Source organism: Felis catus, chromosome B3 (genome assembly GCF_018350175.1).
Source record: "Felis catus isolate Fca126 chromosome B3, F.catus_Fca126_mat1.0, whole genome shotgun sequence".
NCBI classification, from domain to species: domain Eukaryota; kingdom Metazoa; phylum Chordata; class Mammalia; order Carnivora; family Felidae; genus Felis; species Felis catus.
Genome location: NC_058373.1, coordinates 28,700,743 through 28,722,483, shown reverse-complemented (window position 1 = coordinate 28,722,483; position 21,741 = coordinate 28,700,743). Strand labels below are relative to the sequence as shown.

The 21,741-nt window shown below is 37.6% G+C and overlaps 2 protein-coding genes across 14 annotated transcripts in view; both read right to left on the bottom strand.

Annotated features, from left to right (window-relative positions):
* Positions 1-8,557, bottom strand: part of FBXO22 (F-box protein 22) — a 30,595-nt gene extending 22,038 nt beyond the window's left edge. The window contains exons 1-4 of one of the 9 annotated variants that reach the window (XM_045058976.1): positions 8,435-8,557; positions 7,771-7,909; positions 3,048-3,157; positions 2,178-2,273 (exon numbers count right to left, since the gene is read on the bottom strand). In XM_045058976.1, coding sequence (XP_044914911.1) covers positions 2,178-2,273; positions 3,048-3,157; positions 7,771-7,826 — 262 coding nt within the window. In that variant the 5' untranslated portion in view covers positions 7,827-7,909; positions 8,435-8,557. Of the gene's footprint in view, positions 1-2,177; positions 2,274-3,047; positions 3,158-7,770; positions 7,910-8,151 lie in introns of all 9 variants that reach the window. The other 8 variants (XM_045058979.1, XM_045058973.1, XM_045058978.1 and 5 more) reach the window with 8 other exon arrangements.
* A 2,756-nt stretch (positions 8,558-11,313) lies between these two features.
* UBE2Q2 (ubiquitin conjugating enzyme E2 Q2) overlaps positions 11,314-21,741 on the bottom strand; it is a 73,319-nt gene continuing 62,891 nt past the window's right edge. For 3 of the 5 annotated variants that reach the window (XM_019832015.3, XM_019832014.3, XM_019832013.3), the window contains one exon: positions 11,314-12,929. In XM_019832015.3, coding sequence (XP_019687574.1) covers positions 12,768-12,929 — 162 coding nt within the window. In that variant the 3' untranslated portion in view covers positions 11,314-12,767. Of the gene's footprint in view, positions 12,930-14,742; positions 14,810-21,741 lie in introns of all 5 variants that reach the window. The other 2 variants (XM_011282991.4, XM_003986912.6) reach the window with 1 other exon arrangement.

Genomic DNA, 21,741 nt, shown 5'->3' with positions numbered 1-21,741 from the left:
ATCTCAAAAATATTATGGTGTTAAAAAATATTTATACTGCATGAAAAAAACCAAGACAAAAAAAGAGTATATACCATATGGTTCCATTTATATGACATTCAACAATAGGCAATCTAACCCATGGTCACAGAAATCAGAACCAGGGTTTCTTTGGCAGGCAGAGATGGACAGGAAAAGGGCATGACAGATCTTCCTCAGGTGACGGAAATATTCTATATCTTGACTGGTGTATAGGTTACACAAGGGTATACATTTGTCAAAACTCATTAATTTAGTACACTTACGATTGTGCAGGTCATGTAAGTAAAATTTATCTTAAAAGAAAGAAAATGACCTTTGCATATATATGAATGAACAAATTTCCTCAAACTTGAAATTTTTCTAACCTAAAGAATGAAGATGGGCTAGGAGTCAATGGCTGCTTTAGAAATAATCACTAAACTGTGGCCTAAGAAAAAGGAATCCAACCACTGTCTTGGCGGTAGTTTTGTTGGAACATGCATGGAACTGGCTCAAAGAAAGCATCTAGCTGTAGGGGTACCAAAAACAAAAAGCATGTCCATGAAAACACGAGAATTGGAATGGCATCTACTCCTGACATCAAGATCATAAGGGAACTTGGGGGAATAGACAAGCAAAGTTAAAACTCCAGAAGAGGGCAAGCACAAAAAGAAGGCTAGACTTCCACTCTCACAATGGGGTCCCCCCAACAAGTCCACCCTCCCTCTCCTGCCTCCATCCCCCAACCAAAATTTTAAAAAGGAGAAATGTGACTGTACTTTGAAAATGCCATGGTGGATGAGGTGGGGGTGGGGGGGGGGGCATAAGAAAATGATGAAGCTACCATTCTGTATAAGCATTTGTTAATAACTAGTAATGGTAAACCTAGACCACTCATTTTAGGAAAATTCAAAAGTTAAAACCATGGTTATTGCTATCATTTTTTTAATCCAATGAGGAACAAAATGTGTGGTGATTGGCAGATATAATAGTATGTATAGGGGTGAGGAGCCAATAATGGTAGAGATGAAATAGTCCCTATCAACCATGTATTTATCCTTATTCATTTGTAAACACTTGAAACCTTTGTACTTCACTGTGTTAAGACTCTTAAATTCAGATCAAAAGTCTCTCAGTGAAGATTAAAAATGCCAATTATGGAGACTACTGAGTGGAACAAAGAAAATAGTAATAGCTGACATTTACTCATTGATTCTTGCACATCTCTATTCTGACTACTTTTCATGTTAACTCATTTAATCCACAATCCTCCAAAGAAGTATTATCAATCATACCCATTTCATATATGGGGAAACTGAAGCCCTATAAAGTTAGGTAACTTGCCCAAGGTCATACAGAGACTAAATAGTACACCCAGGATTTCAATCCAGGTACCTGAACCACTGTACCATGACTGTCTCAACAGAATGTCTCTCCCCCATGAACTATCGAAAGGAATCAAGGGGCACCTGGGTGGCTCAGCTGGTTAAGCATCTGACTCTTGATTTCGGCTTAGGTCATGATCTCACGGTTCGGGAGATTGAGCCCTGCACTAGGCTCCGCACTAAGTGTGAAGCCTGCTTAAGATTTTCTCTCTCTCTCCCTCTGCCCCTCTCCTCTTGCATGCGCTCTTCTCTCTCTCTCTCACACACACAAAAATAAATAAAAATTAAAAAAAAAAAAGAATCAAGAATAATAAAAAACAGCAAAAATTCACCAGCAGCAAACTTGGAAAAGGTTATAATTTCATGCTATAGCTATAAACTTCAAACAGTGATATCTAAGTAGAGAAACAGAAGCTTTCTGGTAGCTCCTAATCCCAGCCCTAACTTACCCGTGCCCACCAGAAATAATCCTGGTTGAACTGACAAAAGCATTTAATGCTTTCTGATTTGGAGAGAGGAAGTATGTGAGCTCTTTCCTCTTATGAAAGGCTCTTGGAAAGATATGCATCACATTTGTTTTTTATAGATAGCCCTGAGACTGGGAATACTAACCACAATAATCTAAAGAACACTAATAGAAGTCAAATATACCATGGTAAATATGAGTAACTTTTTGGCATTTTTGGATGGCCAAAAACATAAATGTGGTTTTAAGCTACAAAGAATTCAACAGTTTATAGGAGCCCACATTAACGCAAGGCAAGAAATTACCAAATGGGTATTTTCTCTCACCTACAATTCCTGGGGTCACAATCCCAAGGACTTGGCATTGTTTTGGGAATAGCTTCTCAAGGGCAAATGCTGCTTCCATAGTAGTTCTTTTCCTTGCTGTAATAATACATTAGCAAAATTATTACATTCATTTTAGATCAAATCTGATGGTGGTGCGCGGGGGGAGCAAACAATGAATAAAGTTTAAATCATTTACACCAGAATGGTTTATAAAGAAGTCTAAGAACTTTGATGAATACATTTTCTGATTTGGGGCCCATTTTATAAATTAAAATTCTAAATCTGACCTTTAACATCACCAATTTGCCTTTCTTGCTTTGTTCATATACTGCTTTTGCCCCAGTGATGTTAAATTTAACAGCAGCAGCTAAATTTTAACTTGCTATTGTACCTCTCTGTTTAGCTGATATTAGAGCATGACTGTTTCACTGCATAGACAGTACCTGGATTCAAATTAGACAGTGATAACACAGGTCTAGACCTGAACCTCAGTGTGCCCAGCCTGGGAAACCTAGTCTACTTCTGCTCTTAGCGAGCCAAGAAGCATGCATGGTATCTATAGGTAACTTTGGTCTCCCTAAATGGGTCCCCATCACACAACATAAGGCTTCAATAGCCAAAGATATACATTGTTTTAATAATAAAAAGTGCCTGGATGGCTAAAGTATTTCAATTTGAGAAAAACATCTTTCTAAAGAATCTTTTTTAGTTGTACTACAAGGTTTAGAAATCAGTCTTTGAAGCAAAAAGGGTCTCTTAAGTTTCAAAGACAATATATTCATGAAGTCCTAGAGCCTGAGAAAGTCAGTAACTCTCAAGACTAGGACAATATTTAGCTCTAGAGGTACATAAGGAAACAAAAACTCAAACCTTTTCTTTTGATATTCACCTCTCTTGTGGCCACGACACTCTTCCAGACTAATGAAAGTTTCTGAATCAGCCATGTAAAGAACTGTCTGTGGTAAGATGTGAACATTCTGCTAAAAAAAACAAAAAACAAAAATGGAACTGGATCACATGAATCTAGAAGTGCTCTCATGGTCCCTTAAAGTTTTGCTCTGGTCCAAACTGCCATGGATGTACCCTCCCTTCAGGTCAGTGTCTGACCTGAGTCCAACCACTTCCCACTCATTTTTTACTTCTGCTCCTTCCTTTTCAGCTCATTCATTTGAACATCTCTCACTTCTTCTTCAAGTCAAACTCATTCCAGCCTAACTCAAAATGTTCATTTTCATAATTTAAACTCTTTTTTGTTGATTTTTTATTTTAGAGAGAAAGAGATAGAGTGGGAGAGAGGGGCAGAGGGAAAGAGAGAGAATTCCAAGTGATCCCAACGCTCAGCCTGGAGCACGCCACAGGCCTAGCTCCCACAACCCTGACATCATGACCTGAGCCAAAATCAAGTGTTGGATGCCCAACTGACTGAGTCACCCAGGCAACCCCATAATTTAAACTTTTAAATAAGAACATTAAATGCCAGCAAAAGGGGCTACTTGCTTTCCTGAATAGGCATCACACTAATAGAAAGGTGCGAGCAACAAAGGAAAGTATACAAACAGTATTGCTCCTCTTTTCACTGCCTACCAAATGGAAGTATCCCAGGCCTTCATTTCTACCTTACCAACTAGTTCCCTCCAGGGAAACTTTTACTTACTACAATCCAGAAATACACACACTGCTGTGCACATTCTCCTGCGGCTCTCTTCGTTTCCCACTTAATTTAGGACTATGTCCCCCAAGAGACACTTGAAGTGCCACCTCCCCTACAAAACCTTTTCTTAGACTTCCTCAGTACCCTGGACCTCATATATGACATACCTTACGTCCCAGTCATTCTTACTTGTGCCTTATCTCCACTTACAAGCTAGGCTTATTCAGATTTCTGGTTTCCACTAAATGTCACATTACAGCCAAGTGGCAAAGTGGCTGAATCAAACAAAAGGATGAACATATGTTTTTTTCTAAACTGGTTATTTTCAAAGATTTTTACTACCAGAATGGAATGAAGTACTTCACATATAGCAACTTCAACACTGATTAAATGAGAAAGTATTAATCTACTATAATTTTGGGGAATGTTAAAATGTTTCAGAGTAGATTACATATAGAGAAATTCAAAAAAGGTAACTGAGACAGAATGATGGCCCTGTGGTGGCCCCAGGGTTGATAAGACCTAAGGGTATAGTTCTCTTGGTCCACACGGCATTTTCAAAGAATGCAATTTGGTTACCAACATTGAAAATTACACAAAATATTTACAGAAAATATGGATTTCCAGATTCTTTTGAAAAACTAGACATGCTAACAACACTTAGACCGTATTCTTCTTGACTAGGGCTAAACAAAGGCAAGCACTCCCTGGTTTGTCATGGCCTTATTGCTCCCTATGCTGTCACAGCAAACCAACTTAGTCACCTGCCTAACTTTGGAGTCATTTGAGTTTGTGATACCTGGTATAGGAAGTAAGGAAATAGGAAGTCTAGTCCTGAGTTTTTAGGATTCTCTCATTCCTGGTACCCAATGAAAAGCAATTGCTTGACTCTTCCTTTCTAATTCTCACTGGAAGCAGTGACAGTGACAGTCCTCAACATGAAAAGGTCTCAAAGCACAATGTGAGACAACTGCAACCTCACTCCCTTATACAAAGAAGTTCCAAATAGCAAGATATGTTATAAATTTTTTTGTAGACTTGAAAATATTTCTGATAAAAAAGTTAAACTAATTTTCTTTATGGCTATAAAAGTGTCATGTCCACTAGGTAACCTAGAGGCAAACACAAAGAAAACAGCATGATTTGGACAAGGTTTCCATTTTAGTTTAACCACAGTAGCATTTACTACAATGAATAAACTTCTTTAAGGGCATTACTATATGAATTTTTAAAATGTCATTGATAATAGAGAATAATAATTTCATTCATTGAAAAACTGCTATCCCTGGTACTGAAGATAATGTGTTACATGCATTACCTTTCCATTACTTAACCCTAGAACAAGTCTTTAAGGGTATGAGGAAAATTCTTACTGTCTTTCCATTTTAGAGATAGAACCTGAAGCTCAAAGAGATTAGGTAACTTTTTCCTTTTCCTTTTTTTTTTTTTTAATGTTTATTTATTTTTGATAAAACATACACAAGGGCAGGGGAGGGGCAGAAAGAGAGGGAGACAGAGGATCTGAAGCAGGCTCTGCACTGACAGCAGACAGCTGAGAGCCCGATGTGGGGCTCGAACCCACGAACCATGAGATCATGACCCGAGCTGAAGTTGGACACTTAACCTACTGAGGCATTCAGGTGCTCCAAATTAGGTAACTTTTTCAGAGACTGACAGCTGGTATGCACCAAAGTTAGGTTCAGACCTAAATACGTCTGGCTATTAACAGCCATTATATTGTATAAACTTTTAAAGCTATATGAAAATAATACCTGCTGTGGTAAAAATCTGAAGGAAAAAAAATAGAAAAAAATTTAAAGCATTAAAAAAAAAAAAAAAATCACACAATTCTACCCTGACAGGAAACTTTTGCTAACATTTTGACTTCTTTTCTATTCTTCCTTTTTTGTTTTTAAATAATTCAGATTATACTAAACATAATTCAAAATCTGCCTTCTTCACTTATAACATGAACATTTTCCCTTGTCATTAATGCATCTTGCAGTTCATCATTTAGTGACTATTTGTAAACATTAGGTTGTTTTCAATTTCCCTTATAATAAATGATGCTGCAAAGAACATCTTTATGGAAGTATGCCAGCACTTTGAATTTCTCCAAATGACAACTTCTAGAAACAGACCAGGCAGGGTTTGAACCAATATGCAAAGAAGAAAGTTTCCTATGAGTCTGCTTTTGGATCTGAGTCCCAAAGCCCAAACAGAGTAAGGAGAAAATCCACGTGAGAAAAAGGGAAACAGAAGATTGGTCATTTATGGGGCATTTGTCTAATATCCAAACACATTAACAATGATGAAAGCCAGGTTTTTCATTGTCCAAAAGGGAGGTACAAATATGACCTGAGAGAAAAGAAAACTGTAAAGAATTCTGTGTTGGACTGGAATTGGATGTACTTAAGCAAACTCATGAATTTCCATATATATAATAGTTATAATTGTACACATATATATATTCCTTGGCTCTGTCCACTAGGCTCTAAAGAAGCAAAACCTTTGACAGCAATGCATTTCAACTACCATTCTCCACTAAAGGAACCAGAACTCTTTAAAGAAATGGCTGATTCCAGGACTAAAGCAGACAAAACACAAGATGAGCTTAGAAAATGTTGTGTCAGAGAGAAAGGAGGTGCTCAAAGGTGACAGATTCATCTCTAAAAGACCCTGAAGCCAGCTGAAGGGGCTCGTGCTAGCCAAAATGGGGACAATTTGGACACTAAAATCAATTCTTTTAAGAGATGATATCGCATTGAATAAGAGACTTAAGAGTCCATACAGATATAAATAAATGAATAAATTGAAACAGGAATACTTACATAGTTTCAAAATATCTCCTCACAAAATACTTATTAATTGCAGTGGAAAAGACTAATTAATTCTACAGTAGCGACATCTAGCACACACCATGTCAATCAAATTATCAAAGGTAATAACACCAGTAATGAGACAAAAATGGAAATCAGATGCTACCTAATAGGATGAAACTAAAAGAGCACAGGATCACTTCTGTGATATTCCTGCCAAAGATACATAATCTGAATCTAAGAAACATGTTCTACAAGATAACTGGCCTATAATTTACATACCTGTCAAAGTTGTGAAAGTCAAGCAAAGCTTGAGAAACTGTTCCACATCAAAAATTAAAGAAATGACAACAGCATAAGATTCTAAAATGAATTATTTTGCCACGAGGAACATTGCTGAGACAAGTGGCAAAATCTGAAATTTTAGGAATGGATGGTAGAAATGTATCAATAATAATTTCCTGACTGATGGTTGTACTGTGGTGGTGTAGAATATTCCTGTTTGTATGTAATGCACGCTAACGTATAAGGAAGTGAAAGAATATTAGATTGGCAATTTACTCTCAAATAGCTGGGTCCCACTCCCAAATAATATACCACAGCCTCACTGTCACCTGTCCTCAAGAAGTCTGCCCTTCTGATTTCATAGTCTTTACCTCCTCAGGTATTGCCCAACTTTTGAAACAGGGGCCCAGAGATACAATACAGAAGAACAGTCAGGACCAGAGGTTGAAATATTTGGGTTTAAGTATTGATTCTTGGCTTTTTAATGTGACACTAATCAAAGAGATCCAGCTGCCTTCGCTGACAAACAATGAAGATACCTGTTTTTTTTGAAGCAGGTAAAGGGAAGGTTCGGCATGGCGTTATTAGAATAGTAAAAATCTGAATACACAAAATGCCCAACATCTGAAAAGCAGTCAAATAAATCATGGCATATCCTTACAATATAGTTATTAAAATGGGTGTTTATAAATATTTTCATGTCACGAGAAAATGTTCCCTAAATTACCAAGAATAAGGCCACATACAAAATAAGGATTAAAAAGAAAAAGATTTCGTACTCGAAGACTGACCCACCAACCCTGAAACCGCCTGTGCAGGACGCTCCCGTCTTACTTGCCTCAAGCTCCTCGGCTGCAACGCGGACCAAGCAATGCTCCTCCAACTGGCCAGCATCCGCCGAGCCTGCGGAGATCCACGTCACACTCCGATGCGTCCGCAACACCCGACGAACACACTCCCTCCATAAGCGGCACACGCTGGGGACGCAAACGCACAAAGGGTTGTGAAGGGTCGTTCATTTCCCTCTCACAGACAACCCCAATTAGAACAGCAGGAAATTCTTGCGGGATCAAAAGTCCGGGAAGGGGGTGTCAGGGCACAGATTCAGAGGGAGAACAGGGGGCAGAGACAACCATAAGGCACACCTCGTCCCCCTGGGAAGAGTGCCCAAGACAGGGACAGGGGTACGGCGGGGGTACCACGCAGATGGGGGCATCACCTCAGAGAAGGAGAAGGGAGCCGGGGGCAGCCGTGGGTCCCGAAGGTGTCTGCCCACCCCGCCAGCCAGGGCAAGCCCGAGGCAAGTCCCGAAGTAAGCTTCCCGCCTCCTCTCTCCTCACCCGGCCACCCGCAGCAACGCCTTGGCGGGCAGGAAGGTGAGGACACGCTCCACCACCTCCGCTAGGTTACCCAACACAAAGGTGCTTTGTGGGTCCGCGGAGGAGCCTTGGCGATCGCCACCACCGCGATCACTACAGCCACCCACCATCTCCATTCCTCACCAACCCGCCCAGCAAGCAAGCACTACGGCGACTCGCGAGGCACTGGTTAGGCCGGGACAGGACTTCCCAGCTAGCGCGCATTGAGCAGGCGCGCGCGCGCCACTTCCGGCCGGTTAGGGGAGCCAGGCTGCTGAGACCCACCCACGTGACTCCAGGCCAACCCGCTTCCTGCTTGGATCCCCGAGGGCCCGCTGGCAGCAGGAGGCAGTGAATGAGCTTGCGTCCTATGATCTTGCGGAAACCTTGTAGGAGGCCTCTCACAGGCAAAAATAGGTCCTCCTCTTGTGCCTCTCGCTGCACTTGCAGCGCTATATTCTTTGTCGGTACAAAACGTTAAGTCATGGTATCTTCTAGGAAGAAACTAGGTAATATTTGTCCCTCTTTATAGTACAAATGTCTGTTAACATGAGTCCAGTTTTTGAACGGGCAGTATCTGCTTTAAAAAAAAAAAACTGTGAAGATGACAGGTGTGTAGATGACCAACTTTTATTCAACGCCTAGGGAATGTGGTTAACTCACTGTAGCCCTCACCTTCTGTATGGAAGGGCATGAACAGCACCTACCACTGCTGTGAAAATCTTGACCAACTGCATTAGTTCCTCACTAGTAGCATCAGATTCACCAGGAATTATGAAGTTTTGGCTTTAACAAGTTTCCCCCTTAAGTATCATTAACAGTGGTATATTAGTTGCAGGTCTGTGACATGATTCAACAATTCTATACATTACTCCATGCTGGCTGAACCCCCTTCACCTATTTCACCCATCCCCCCACCCACCTCCTCTGGCAACCACCAGTTTGTTTTCTGTATTAAAATTTCTTTTTCTTCTTTAAGTGTTTAGTTTTGAGAGAGAGCACATGAGCTGGGAAGGGCACCAAGAGAGGGAGACACAGAACCCAAAGCAGGTTCCAGGCTCTGAGCTGTCAGCACAGAGCCAGAGGCAGGTGGAACCCAAGAACCACGAGATCATGACGTGAGCCAAAGTTTGAACTTAACCAACTGAGCCACCCTAGGCGCCCCTAAAAGTCTTTTCAAAATTTCTTTGGCTTAAAATTACAGGAGTGAAATCATATGGTATTTGTCTTTGACTTATTTCCCTTAGCATTATGCCCTCTATGTCCATCCATGTTGTTGCAAATGGCAAGATCTCCTTTTTTTCTGGTTATAATATACTATTGTGTATAAACACCATTTCTTTACCTGCTCATCTATTGTTGGACACTTGAATTGCTTCCCTATCTTGGCTATTTTGAATGCTGCCACAAACCTTTTCAAATCAGTGTTTTCATTTTCTTTGTGTCAACCCAGTAGTGGAATTATTGGATATGGTAATTCTGTTTTTCAGGAACCTCCATACTATTTTTCCAATGCTTCCTCCATACCAATTTTCCATTCCCACCAACAGTGCACAAGGTTTCCTTTTTCTCCACATTCTCACCAACACTTTGTCATTTCTTATGTTTTTTAATTTGAGTCATTCTGTCTCATTGTGGTTTTACTTTGTATTTTCCTGATGATTAATGATGCTGAGCATCTTTTCATGTGTCTGTTAGGTTTTGGCACATTCTTGGTCCTCACTTCAGGCCTACTGAATCAGATACTGGGGGCAGGGCCCAACATTCTGAGTTTTAACTTTTCTGTGATTTGTTTTCCTGTGATTCTGATGCTAGCTCAGGTTGAGAACCACAGATAGAAGGAATGTAAGCATAGCAGACACTGCTGTATCCCTACCTAACATCCATTACTCCTGCTGCTTCTTTACTAACAAAGCCAGATTCGATCACCAGCTCTAGAGGGTAAACTTAGTTGAACTAAACTAGTGGATCTCAAACATTCTCACCTCAGGACTCTTTCACATTATGACAACCCCAAAGAGCTTATTTATGTGGGTTATGACTATTAATATTTGCCAATTAAAAATTAAAACATTTTAATATTATTTCACTTAAAAATAATAAATCCATTAGAGATGAACAAAACAGAATTTTTGTGAAAAAAATAACTATGCTCCCTCACCCAATAGTGAATAGTTGTGGCATCATATCACATTTTGCAGACCTCTAATTTCTGCATCTAAGCTGCATCTGCTTCTGAATTCCATCTACTGCAGCATCAAATCACATGGCCTCTGGAAAACTCCACTGTACACTTGTGAGAAAACAGGTGAAAATGGCAAATAATGTTTGAGTGTTAGGAAAATAGTTTTGACCTTAAGCCTCCTAAAAGGAGGGATCTCCAGGGTTCCCCAAATCATACACTGAGAACCACTGGACCAAACTAATAATGATTTCATTCTTTTCACCAGCCATTAGTTTAGAGGTGGACACAGGCCCCAGTTCTAGCCAAAAGAAAAGTGAAGGGCAATATGTTTGGGGGTTGGGGCTTCTAAAAGATAAGACCATTATCTACGTCTGGACAGAGTAACATGGCTACAATATCCAGATATGACATTAAATCCAAAGATGAAACCAACAGGGAAAAATCTCAAAGGAGTGTAGCAGAGCCAAAATGTACCAGGCCTAGAGTACTTCTATCTCTGGACTTCTTGTATGTAAGATAACTTGATAATGCTGTGTAAGGAGGTCATGGGAATATTAAAAAAGGGGAACTAGGGACAGCCATGATGAAAGTAGCACTCGGACTTATATTAAGGAATGAGAGTGGGAGAGGAAAAAGGTTGAGGAAAGCTGAGTATACCAAGTCTGTACACACCATTTCCGGGTTCTCTAGCTTTCTCTTGTTAAATCAACCTGTCTCTGTTCCTCTCAATCCTCTCCTCATCCCATCCCACCATATATAAATCCTATTTCAAAAAATTCAATAGAGCTTACAAACACCTGAAGCCAAGAGTATCTCTGATGAGGGAAAAGTAACAAAGTTATATTTTAAATGGTTCTTTATTCATAAACTTGATGCAAGTTTACAAAATTTACTGTACATTGCCAAATAAATCTGCAATGAAAGATAAAACCCAAAAAAACAAAGCATGCCAAATGTGCAGCTGTCAATCTGCTAGCCATCAGGATATTAAAGAATTCAATAATGTATTCAAGATTTAGCCTTAGGTTTAAGGAACTTTAATGTTTTAAAGAATTCTGCCTGGTCACTTATTATCTCAGCAACTGGCAATCAGATCTTTATACAAATGTAACCAAGTAAACAAGAATGCCAGAAAATCTTTTTCTACTGTTCTTTTAACCAAAATAGAAAAAGAAATTAAACACACGCAATAATGCCGAAGTGCCAAGTCTCTCTGGTGTGGTTTACAAAGTTAAAAATTGAAACTTAGAGCAAATGCATGAGAAACACCTTCGAATTTTGTAACTTATTTGTGCAGAAAAGTGTGCTTCTGGATTTCATTTTAAAAGTGCTTAATAATTAGAATTTACTTTTAAATCAAACTTGGGTAGATAAGAAAGTCTATCACCAACCAAATAGGACTGATTCAGGTAAGGCAAGAAAATGGAGAGTACACTGATTTGAGTCAGGTTTTATAAAACAATGAACATATATAGAGTTCCTACTAGTTTTTCAATGTAAAAGCCATCGTTATGAGTATACCAAAAATTTTAAGAGTTTCCAAATCAGGTATCTTTTTGTACTTCACTGTGCAGCTTTTGCTCAAGGATTCTTTGTGCCAATCACTTTACAAGTTTATTAGTTTAAAAATGATTGCAACATCCCGTTAATAAAATGGAAACATAAAATGATTTAGTATTTTAAATAACTTCAAGCTCTATACTGCAGTTCTTCATAAGAAATACTGAACCAACAAGAAGCAGATTCAGCCCAACAAGACTCTGAGGCCCCAGTGGAAATTATTACTTACAAAGCCTTAATTTGCACAGCCTTGCTTTGCTTTTGCCTAAAAAGCACAACTCAGTTAAGAGCGTATCTTCAGGAAACAATTCATATCTTCATCTAGCCATAAAAAAGTTTAACAATTTAATGAGTAGGCTTCCTATCATTATTTTGGCAATATCAAAAATTGGTTTTAACTTGAAAAAGCTACTGTGATTTAGAAGACCTTAAATTTTCTAAACCAACATTAAACATCAATTAAACTTTTATTGGCTCTAAATAGAACAGTATATTGCAAGTCCTCATAACACACGAGCTCAATGTGGGAAAGTTACCCTACAGTCGCAACTTCTGTAACCTGATGCTGACTTTCTGCTTAACAGATTTCACTTTTCAAGAAAAAGAGATCATGAGTGGCCAGTATGTGTATTTATCACAAAAAATACAGTAAAGGCCCCACTGCTCAGTCCACAATACCTAAAATGAGCAAAACGAAAAGGCTGTAATTCATACTGGATGTCAGTTGACAGATTATCCACTAAAATATCTATTAGCTAACGTCTTCAGTACTGCTGTTATAGGGGCACTCAAAGCTTGTGTCTGCATGTTGGAAAGATTTTCTTTAAAGCAACATTGGTCCAAAATACGACAGTCAACATATTTAGCCATCTTCCTTTGGAGGGGTGTACCAGCCTGAAACACAATGGAAAAAAAGTTAAAATACCTTATTAAATCAACTAGGAGAAATGGCATTTCATTTAAGGTTAGCTACTTTGTCTATTCATATTTTTGTTTAAATATACTGTAAAAATTAAACTCACATGGGTTGGTAACACGGCATTTTGTTATGTGCACATATTTACTTCTATGAATAAATTGTACTTGAGTTTTCAACATAAGATCTTTATACTAGTGGAATTTCTAGCTAAAGAAGATAATATGGAATATTAGACTACAAGATAGATTTTGTCTTCCATTTCAACCTCACTGAAAATAACTATACCCAAAACAAAATGCTGGCATCTTAGAGTAAGAGGAACCTGGATTGTCATTAGTGCAAGGATACCATTTCACCAGTGAAGAAGTCATTTCAGCAAGTGCAGGGACTATGCCTAAAATCAGAGTCAGCAGCAGAAACCGACCTAGAACCCATTTCCTGATTCTGAATCTACTGCTCTTTCATCAAAGCTAAGCTTATAAACACCCACACTTTGTAAAATACAGCACTTTCCAATAAACATTTTTGAATGCTGATTACAATGTTTGCTTCAACAAAAAAATAAAAAATGTGATTTTTTTTCCCTAGACTCAGCAAAAATCTAAGTTTTCTACAGAAAGGCTAATGAAAATAAGACTGGCATGAAATGGCCACTGGAACAGTATGAATATACCAAGATTGGTGGAGCATCCACATGGTTATGAAGTAGTATACAAGCACCTGTGGATCTACTAATTTAGTGTGTTGTGATCATTATGAAAACCCAGGCTTGCCTTCAAGTTTTATCATTTCCTTCTTCAAAAGCTTGAACTGTTTTAAATATTAGTCTTTTATAAGTAGTCACTGAAAAAGTGGAGTTTGTTTTGTGGTTAAAAAAAAAAGTGAGCACAAAGTACCAATGTTAAGTCACAAGCTACCACATTTCTAGTAAAGAACACTTTACTGTAAATACTCTCCTTAAAGAAAACTACTTCCTATTAATTAATTTACTCTGCACAAAAAAGTATCTGTTTCACTACCATGGCTATAATGAGTATCTTATTATCAGCACTTAGTTTCAAAGTGCCATGCGCATACACTATTCTTTTTTTCCTCACAAGTTTGGCAAGACAGATATGCCATTTTAGAGATGAAGAAACTAAGGCTGAAGGTATTATCTTCAGGACTTGCTCAGAGACACAGGGCTAGCGAGTAACACAAATGGCACTTGAAAAATTGGGTTTTCTAATTCCAAATCTACCTCACTGTTAGAGAAGAAGACTCAAAACGTGCATTATGAATACAAGCAAAATTTAAAGTAGAATAAAGTTTATGAAAGATATTTTAAGAGTTTTTTTTTAAATTTACAACTCAAATACTCTTAAGTGTATACTGAAATGAAAATGTTCCTTGAACAGATACATGTGTATGACTGTCAAAAAGCATTAAATAATCTGAAGATGTTTCAGAAACAGCTGGTTCAGGATCCCGATTGTATTTACTCAGTATCAGTAAGAACTCCACCTGTACAACTGCCTTTAACTCAATTCCTACCCTAATACCATACATTTCAAGTGAGAAGTGATTCATTCATTAATCTACTAAAAAATCTTGACTCTGACTTAGGCCAAGTACTTAGGATACAAAGATTTTTCAATAAAGCAGAGTGTGTGCATCCTCAAGTTAATTTTTTTCACTGGGGTAACAGTACTTTAAGAGATTAAAGCAAAAACAAACAGGGTAAGTTATCAATAGTACCTTATGTAAAACTTCATAAATGGTAATAAATACTTATTGAATTAAACGTACCATTTTTCTCATGTATCTGTACAATGGAATTATAGGATTGTTGGGCTCTTGCTAGATTATACTGATTCTGAAAGAGAATTATACATTTTAAATAAAAACTCTGAGTAGATGAAAATCATTACAAATAATTTACGGATGCATCATCACTATGCTTAAAAGAACACCGGAAACTAAATTAGATTTCTGTTTCAAAAATAATTTTAACTTAATACCCTCATTTCTCAATTTCATTATTCTCTACCACTTTAGGATAACAAAACCAAAGTTGTACTACAATAAAAATCTATTTAAGCTTCATAGTTAATTTGTATAAATACTCTTACCACTGGACAAGTACAAAGCTTTATAGTTCTAGTGCCCTTCTCCTCTGATGAATGAAGTTAAAGAATGCTACTCAGACATGAATAAAACTTAAACTCTCCTCCTCATAATAAAACAAAAAACAAAATTACAAAATATTACCTTCAGATAAGGTTAACTTTAAGCTTTGAGAACTATACATATCAATGACATCTTGAGTTAAAGATGTCCATAAGTGGTACCAAGCCATTACTAAAGGAGTCTTCTTTTAAGGAGCCAAATTTAGGATTAATTTTTTCTCTAGTAGTGCAACTGAGTGACATCATAACCTACAATTAATATGTCATGAGCATTCTTCATAGTGGTACATACCTATGATGTTATAGAATAAATTCACAGTACAAAAATTAAAAATGTATAAAACATTCTAAGTGAAAATTCTCCTTCCTACCTGTCCTCCAACCATCCAGCTCCTCCTCTCATCCATCCTCCTTTCCCTACCCAAGTTAACTGTTTCTTATATCTCCTTAAGATTAAATAAGAAAAGTCACATATAGCTTATGTTACTAGCCACCATCCCTTGCTTATCACCCCCCAACAAATGGTAGGTAGCATGCTATAGACCCTGTTCTCTGCCTCTTCTCACTTAAGGTATCCTGCACCTTGTTCCCGATCACTGCACAAAAAGCTGAACCTTTCTGTTTTTTTAAACCGTGAAATATTCCATTGTATGGAAAGTCAAATATTTATTTATTCCCCAACTGGAGGACATTTAGGTGGAAAGTCAAATATTTATTTATTCCCCAATTGGAGGACATTTAGGTTGTTTTCAATATTTTGTTACAATGTTACAGTGAGCAACCTTGTACAAATATTTCCAAAGCACTGGTAAATAGTCTGAGTGGAATTGCTGGGTCAAAAGACATATGCCTTTCCTTTGTAATTTTGTAAGACTGTGGAAATGGGCTTGCTGCTTGGCATGTATGAGAATGCCTCTACATAGCTTTTACAAACCTCTTATTTGTGACAATGTCATAGGTGGATGATGAACTCTCAGTGTAAGTGAGATTTGCATTTCTATCACTGAGCCAGGCTTAGTGTGTCTCCATATGCTTATAAGCCATTTATTTCTATTTCTGCAAATAGACGTTTTGTATCTTTTTCTACAGTGTAGCCTTTTTGAATTTCTAAGAGCTCTTTAAAAATAGTAAAAACCCTCCCATAATGCATCTGAAAAACAAACATAAAATGTTCTTTCCAAGTTAATAAAAAGTAATGTTTTTCCAATCTATATTTTCACCAAAGGACAAAAACACAAAAGAAACAGATTACATATAGCAAAATATGCACACACAGAAACTTGCAAATGATCAAAAAGCAGTCATTTCCTAACCCTACTGCCCATCTACAAGAAGAGAAAAATAAGAACATTAGCCTTCTCAGTTGTCAATAGCATGATCTTCAAATTCTAGTTTTTTAAATTTATTTTTATTACGTTTATTTATTTTTGATAGAGAAAGACAGAGCACAAGTGGGGGAGGGGTAGAGAGAGAAGGACACAGAATCTGAAGCAGGCTCCAGGCTCCGAGCTGTCAGCACAGAGCCCCACACGGGGCTTGAACTCACAAACCGTGAGATCATGACCTGAGCTGAAGTTGTACGCTCAACCAGGCGCCCCTTCAAATTCTAGTTTAAAGAGAATGTTACTGCAGGGGCTTTAGTGTAATGGGGAGTTAGCCCTATTTTCTAACTCACTGATTTCTGCATATAACATTATTAAACCCTCCCTTCTACTTTCCTTCAGTTTTTTTAATTATTATTATTTTTGAGAGAAAGAGAACACAATTGGGGGAGGAACAGAGAGAGAGAGACAGAGAGACAGACAGACAGACATAGAATCTGAAGTAGGCTCCAGGCTCTGAGCTGTTAGCCCAGACCCCGATGAGGGGCTCAAACCCATGGACTGGGAGATCATGACCTGGGCCAAAGTCCAACTGAGCCACTCAGGTGCCCTTTTTGTACTTTTTTAAAAAATGTTTATTTATTTTTGAGAGAGAGTGTGTGTGATGGAGGGGGGACAGAGGGAGAGAGAGAATCCTGATGTGGGGTTTAAACCCACGAACTAGAAGATCATGACTGAGATGAAATCAAGAGTCAGATGCTTAACCAACTGAACCACCCAGGTGCCCCTTGATTGTCCTTTCTAACATTGACTTTGAGGTCTGATTCATTCTTGTTCTTTTCTTTTCTTTTTTTTTTTTTTTAAATGATACAAGGATTTTAGAGCAAGGAGTATTCCCTCTGCCCTCTCATTTAGTTTCTAGTATGTAGGCATTTCATTGCTATTCTCTAGCTATTCTGCAGTCTTCATTTCAAAGCCCCATTAAGGGCTGTTTGAGTTCCATAATTCCACAAAAGGGACATTTGTTTTGAGCTGGTTATTATAGTTTTTTATTTAATTAGGATCAGAAAATGATCTGTCCTTTTCCTACTTCCAAAATTGAAGTTTTCTTCATTGAAGAGGATAAGTTTCACGAATGTTCCAGAGAGAGAGAGAAGAGAAGAAGGGAAGAGGAAGAGAAGAAGAGAGATGAGGAGAAAGAAGGAGAGAGGGACAAAGGGAGAATTTTAGTATTTTCATTATGGTTCAGTTCTAAGTCTTTTTAAATTTTCATACGATTTTTTAACCATGATTTAGAATTGTGTTTAATTTCCAAATTCATGCAGATTTTTATTAATCTTTTCATTACTGTCTTCTAACCTTAATTGTATCATATTCAAATTATATGGCTTGTTTTTAAATATTCTTAATTTATGAATTTATAATTTTTCCCCATATTCCATAAATGCTTGGGAAAGATTATATAGTATCTAATTATTGGGTACAGAGTTCTACATCTGTCCATTTGACCAAACTTAATTGATTATTCAAATCTTCTACATTTTAACATATTTAATTTACTACGAACAAGGTACACTAAAATCTCTCATTATGGTTACCTGGGTCAATTTCTCCTGTGGTTTCACCAGTCTTTCTTTTTTCTTTTTTTAAAAACAGTCAACACACAATGTTCTTAGTTTCATTCATCAAGTTTTTTTTATCTGTATTTTGATGCTATTTTAATGGGTAAAGTAAAATATTATTATACCTCCTGGTTAACTGAGACTTTTATCATTAAGTAGTGCTTTCTGTTCCAAAATCCCATTTTGATACTATACATATATATCACATATTTTGTTGTTGTTATAAGTGTATACTGGCATATCTTTATTATCCCCTCTCAATAAAAAAAGAAAAGAAAAGAAAAAAAGAAAAGAAAAGAAAAGAAAAGAAAAAAGAAAAAAGAAAAAAGAAAAAAGAAAAGAGGGCGCCTGGGTGGCTCAGTCAGTTGGGCGTCTGACTTAGGCTCAGGTCATGATCTTGCAGTTCACGAGTTCCAGCCCCACATCAAGTTTGAGCCCCACATCAGGCTCTGTCTGATCCCCTCCTCATGCTCTCTTTCTCTCTTTCAGAAACAAAAAAAAATTAAAAAACAAAACTCAGTGTTTTTTCATCCTTATAATTTAAACATACTTCTTAAAAATTGCCAGATTTTTATTCATTCTAACTGGTAACTTTAGTCCATTTTTTCTTGTGACTTTCCTTACCACCTTACTTCCTGGTTTCTATTTCTCTTGCTTTTTAACATTTTATTATCTCCTCCTGGAGTTCCAATAAGACATTTTAGACCTCCTTCTGATTGTTAGCTCTCAACTTCTACCACAATGTCTATCCCCATGTTCTTCTCATCTGTACAACATTGAGTTATTTCTTCTAACCAATTCTCTTTGATACCTAATCCACACATTGTTTCTCATTTCAATCATATTTTTCATTTCTATAAATTGTTTCATTCTTTTTTCAAATTTGTCTCATTATACCTGATGGTTTCATTGTTTGCTCAATTTTAGGATGCTTTTTTCTTTATATTATGTTTTACACAGAACTATTCATTTTCTCATAATTCTAATATCTAAAGTCTCTATTCTGTGTCTGATAATTCCAAAACCTAAAGTCTTTGGGAATATATATCTCTTATGTATTGTTTCTGCCAATTCTCATTATGCTGGCTTGCTTACTTGTGTGCTTGGGATTTTTCACACTGAATTCTTATTTGCTTGATCTTAATATTTGAGAATCTTGTAGGCTTAAATCAGAAAAGCTTTTCCTCTGAGGAGTATCTGTGCCTGCTTCTGATGAGAACTGTGGATATAACTAACATGAGATCATCTTAGCTTCCTTGGGAGAATCTCAGGATTATGCAAGGTTCTCACATTTGGTTTGCCAACCTTGCTCATTTATAAATAAAACACTGGAATACTTAGTACAGGTAGCACCTCTCCATTCCTTGAAAGGAAAAAACAAAAACCAGATGTCTCATCTGAAGGTGATCATTCACCACAGAATTCTCTACGTAAATGACTGGAGGTCCATTAGGAGCAGGGTATGATAGGTGTCTTTGTTAGAAATAGCTTAGGGGCTGCTCCAAGAGTTGTGTGCTCTAGGATTTCACTATTTAACTTAACTATCATGCCCTCCATGCGGTGAATGAACATTTGTTAGGGTACTACCTTGCTTATCCAAACCCCAAATTCTTGCTAAGTCTTAATAGCAGAACTCTAGAAAGCTTTCTTATCACTACAGCCTAGAGTTAATGTTATAGCCTGTATCCCCTGTTAACTGACCAGAAAACCAGCCCAGGCCAACATCCTCTGCCTTATGGCTTGCTCTCAGCTCCTGCTGGCTGAGCCTAGGGGAGCAAGCTAATGGCAAGACTGTACAATGAGTGACTCTTGCTTGCATAGAGTTGCAGATCCTCAGCTCCATCAATCTTACCCTATCTCCAAATTTTATGTGTGCTGACAGCCAATTTTTTTGTTTTCCAGTACTTAGGTGTATCATTTTAGTAATATTTTCTTTCTTTCTTTCTTTCTTTCTTTCTTTCTTTCTTTCTTTCTTTCTTTCTTTCTTTTCTTTTCTTTCTTTTCTTTCTTTTTTTTTCCTTTCCTTTCCTTTCCTTTCCTTTTCTTTTTTTAATATTTATTTTTGAGACAGAGAGAGACAGAGCATGAACGGGGGAGGGGCAGAGAGAGAGGGAGACACAGAATCGGAAGCAGGCTCCAGGCTCCGAGCCATTAGCCCAGAGCCCGACGCGGGGCTCGAACTCACGGACCGCGAGATGGTGACCTGAGCTGAGGTCGGACGCTTAACCGACTGAGCCACCCAGGCGCCCCTTTAGTAATATTTTCAAGAGATAAACTCATTCATTTATTTTGAACCAATGGCTGATAGTATCTTTAAAAATATTTTAAATAGGGGTGCCTGGGTGGCTCACTCGGTTAAGTGTTTGACTTTGGCTCAGGTCATGATTCTTGTGGTTCAAGAGTTTGAGCTCTGGGTCAGGTTCTGTGCGGACAGCATTCACACTCTGTCTCTCCTCCCCCATTCACACTCTGTCTCTATCAAAAACAAATAAAACACTAAAAAAATTTTTTTAATATTTAAAATATATTTGAATAGTTATATGTCAAAAGAAAGAGCACAAATGATTTAAAGTCTCCCATCTCTAACCTGCCCCATCAATACTTCAATACCCCCATATCAGAAATAGTTGTTAGTACTTTCTTGATTATCCTGTAGAGTTTAAAAGCCTACAAGGTAGGGGCGCCTGGGTGGTTCAGTTGGTTAAGCGTCCAACTTTAGCTCAGGTCATGGTCTCACAGTTCGTGAGTTCGAGCCCCGCATCGGGCTCTGTGCTGACAGCCCAGAGCCTGAAGCCTGCTTTGGATTCTGTGTCTCCCTCTCTCTCTGCCCCTCCCCACTCCTGCTCTATCAGTCTTAAAAATAAATAAACATTAAAAAAAATTTTAAAGTGTACAAGGTAAAACTCCTATTACATCATGTAAAGTTTCCAAATTCTTAACAGATATTAATAACAAGAAAAAAATGAAGAGTGAGGTTTTATAACCATTCATTCAAAAAATTCACCTTCTAAGACATACTTTATGAGGCAAATGTGCTTAGCTGCTTGACTTAGCATTATATATAAAATGGTTATGTTATGTACTTGCTAAGAAAACTATATATAATGGAAATATAAAGGTTGAAAGTGATAACATTGACACTGAGTAATTCCAAGAGAACTGTGGCACTGAACAGAGTATTGATATTACAGAATTTTAAAACTAGAAGAGACTTAAAATATTTTAGCTCAAGATACAGAAGCCCAGAAGAGGTAAGTTTACACAGTGAGTTATTAGTACAATGTTCTTTCTTTTTTTGTTTTTTAAATGTTTTATTTATTTTTGAGACAGAGTATGAGTGGGAGAGGGGCAGAGAGAGAGAGGGAGACACAGAATCTGAAGCAGGCTCCAGGCTCTGAACTGTCAGTACAGAGCCTGACATGGGGCTCGAACTCGTGAACCACGAGATCATGACCTGAGCTGAAGTCAGACACATAACTAAGCCACCCAGGCACTCCTAAAATGTTCTTTCAATTACTCAAAACGATCTAAGCCTTTTATATTTTAACATGAAAGATATGTTAATTTTTTATAAAAACATGATGAAATTTAACATCAAGTTCTACATAAAAATAAATGCCAGGAAGAAATTTAAAAGACCAGAAGAAGTAAACCAAATGTTAATAGTATTTCTAG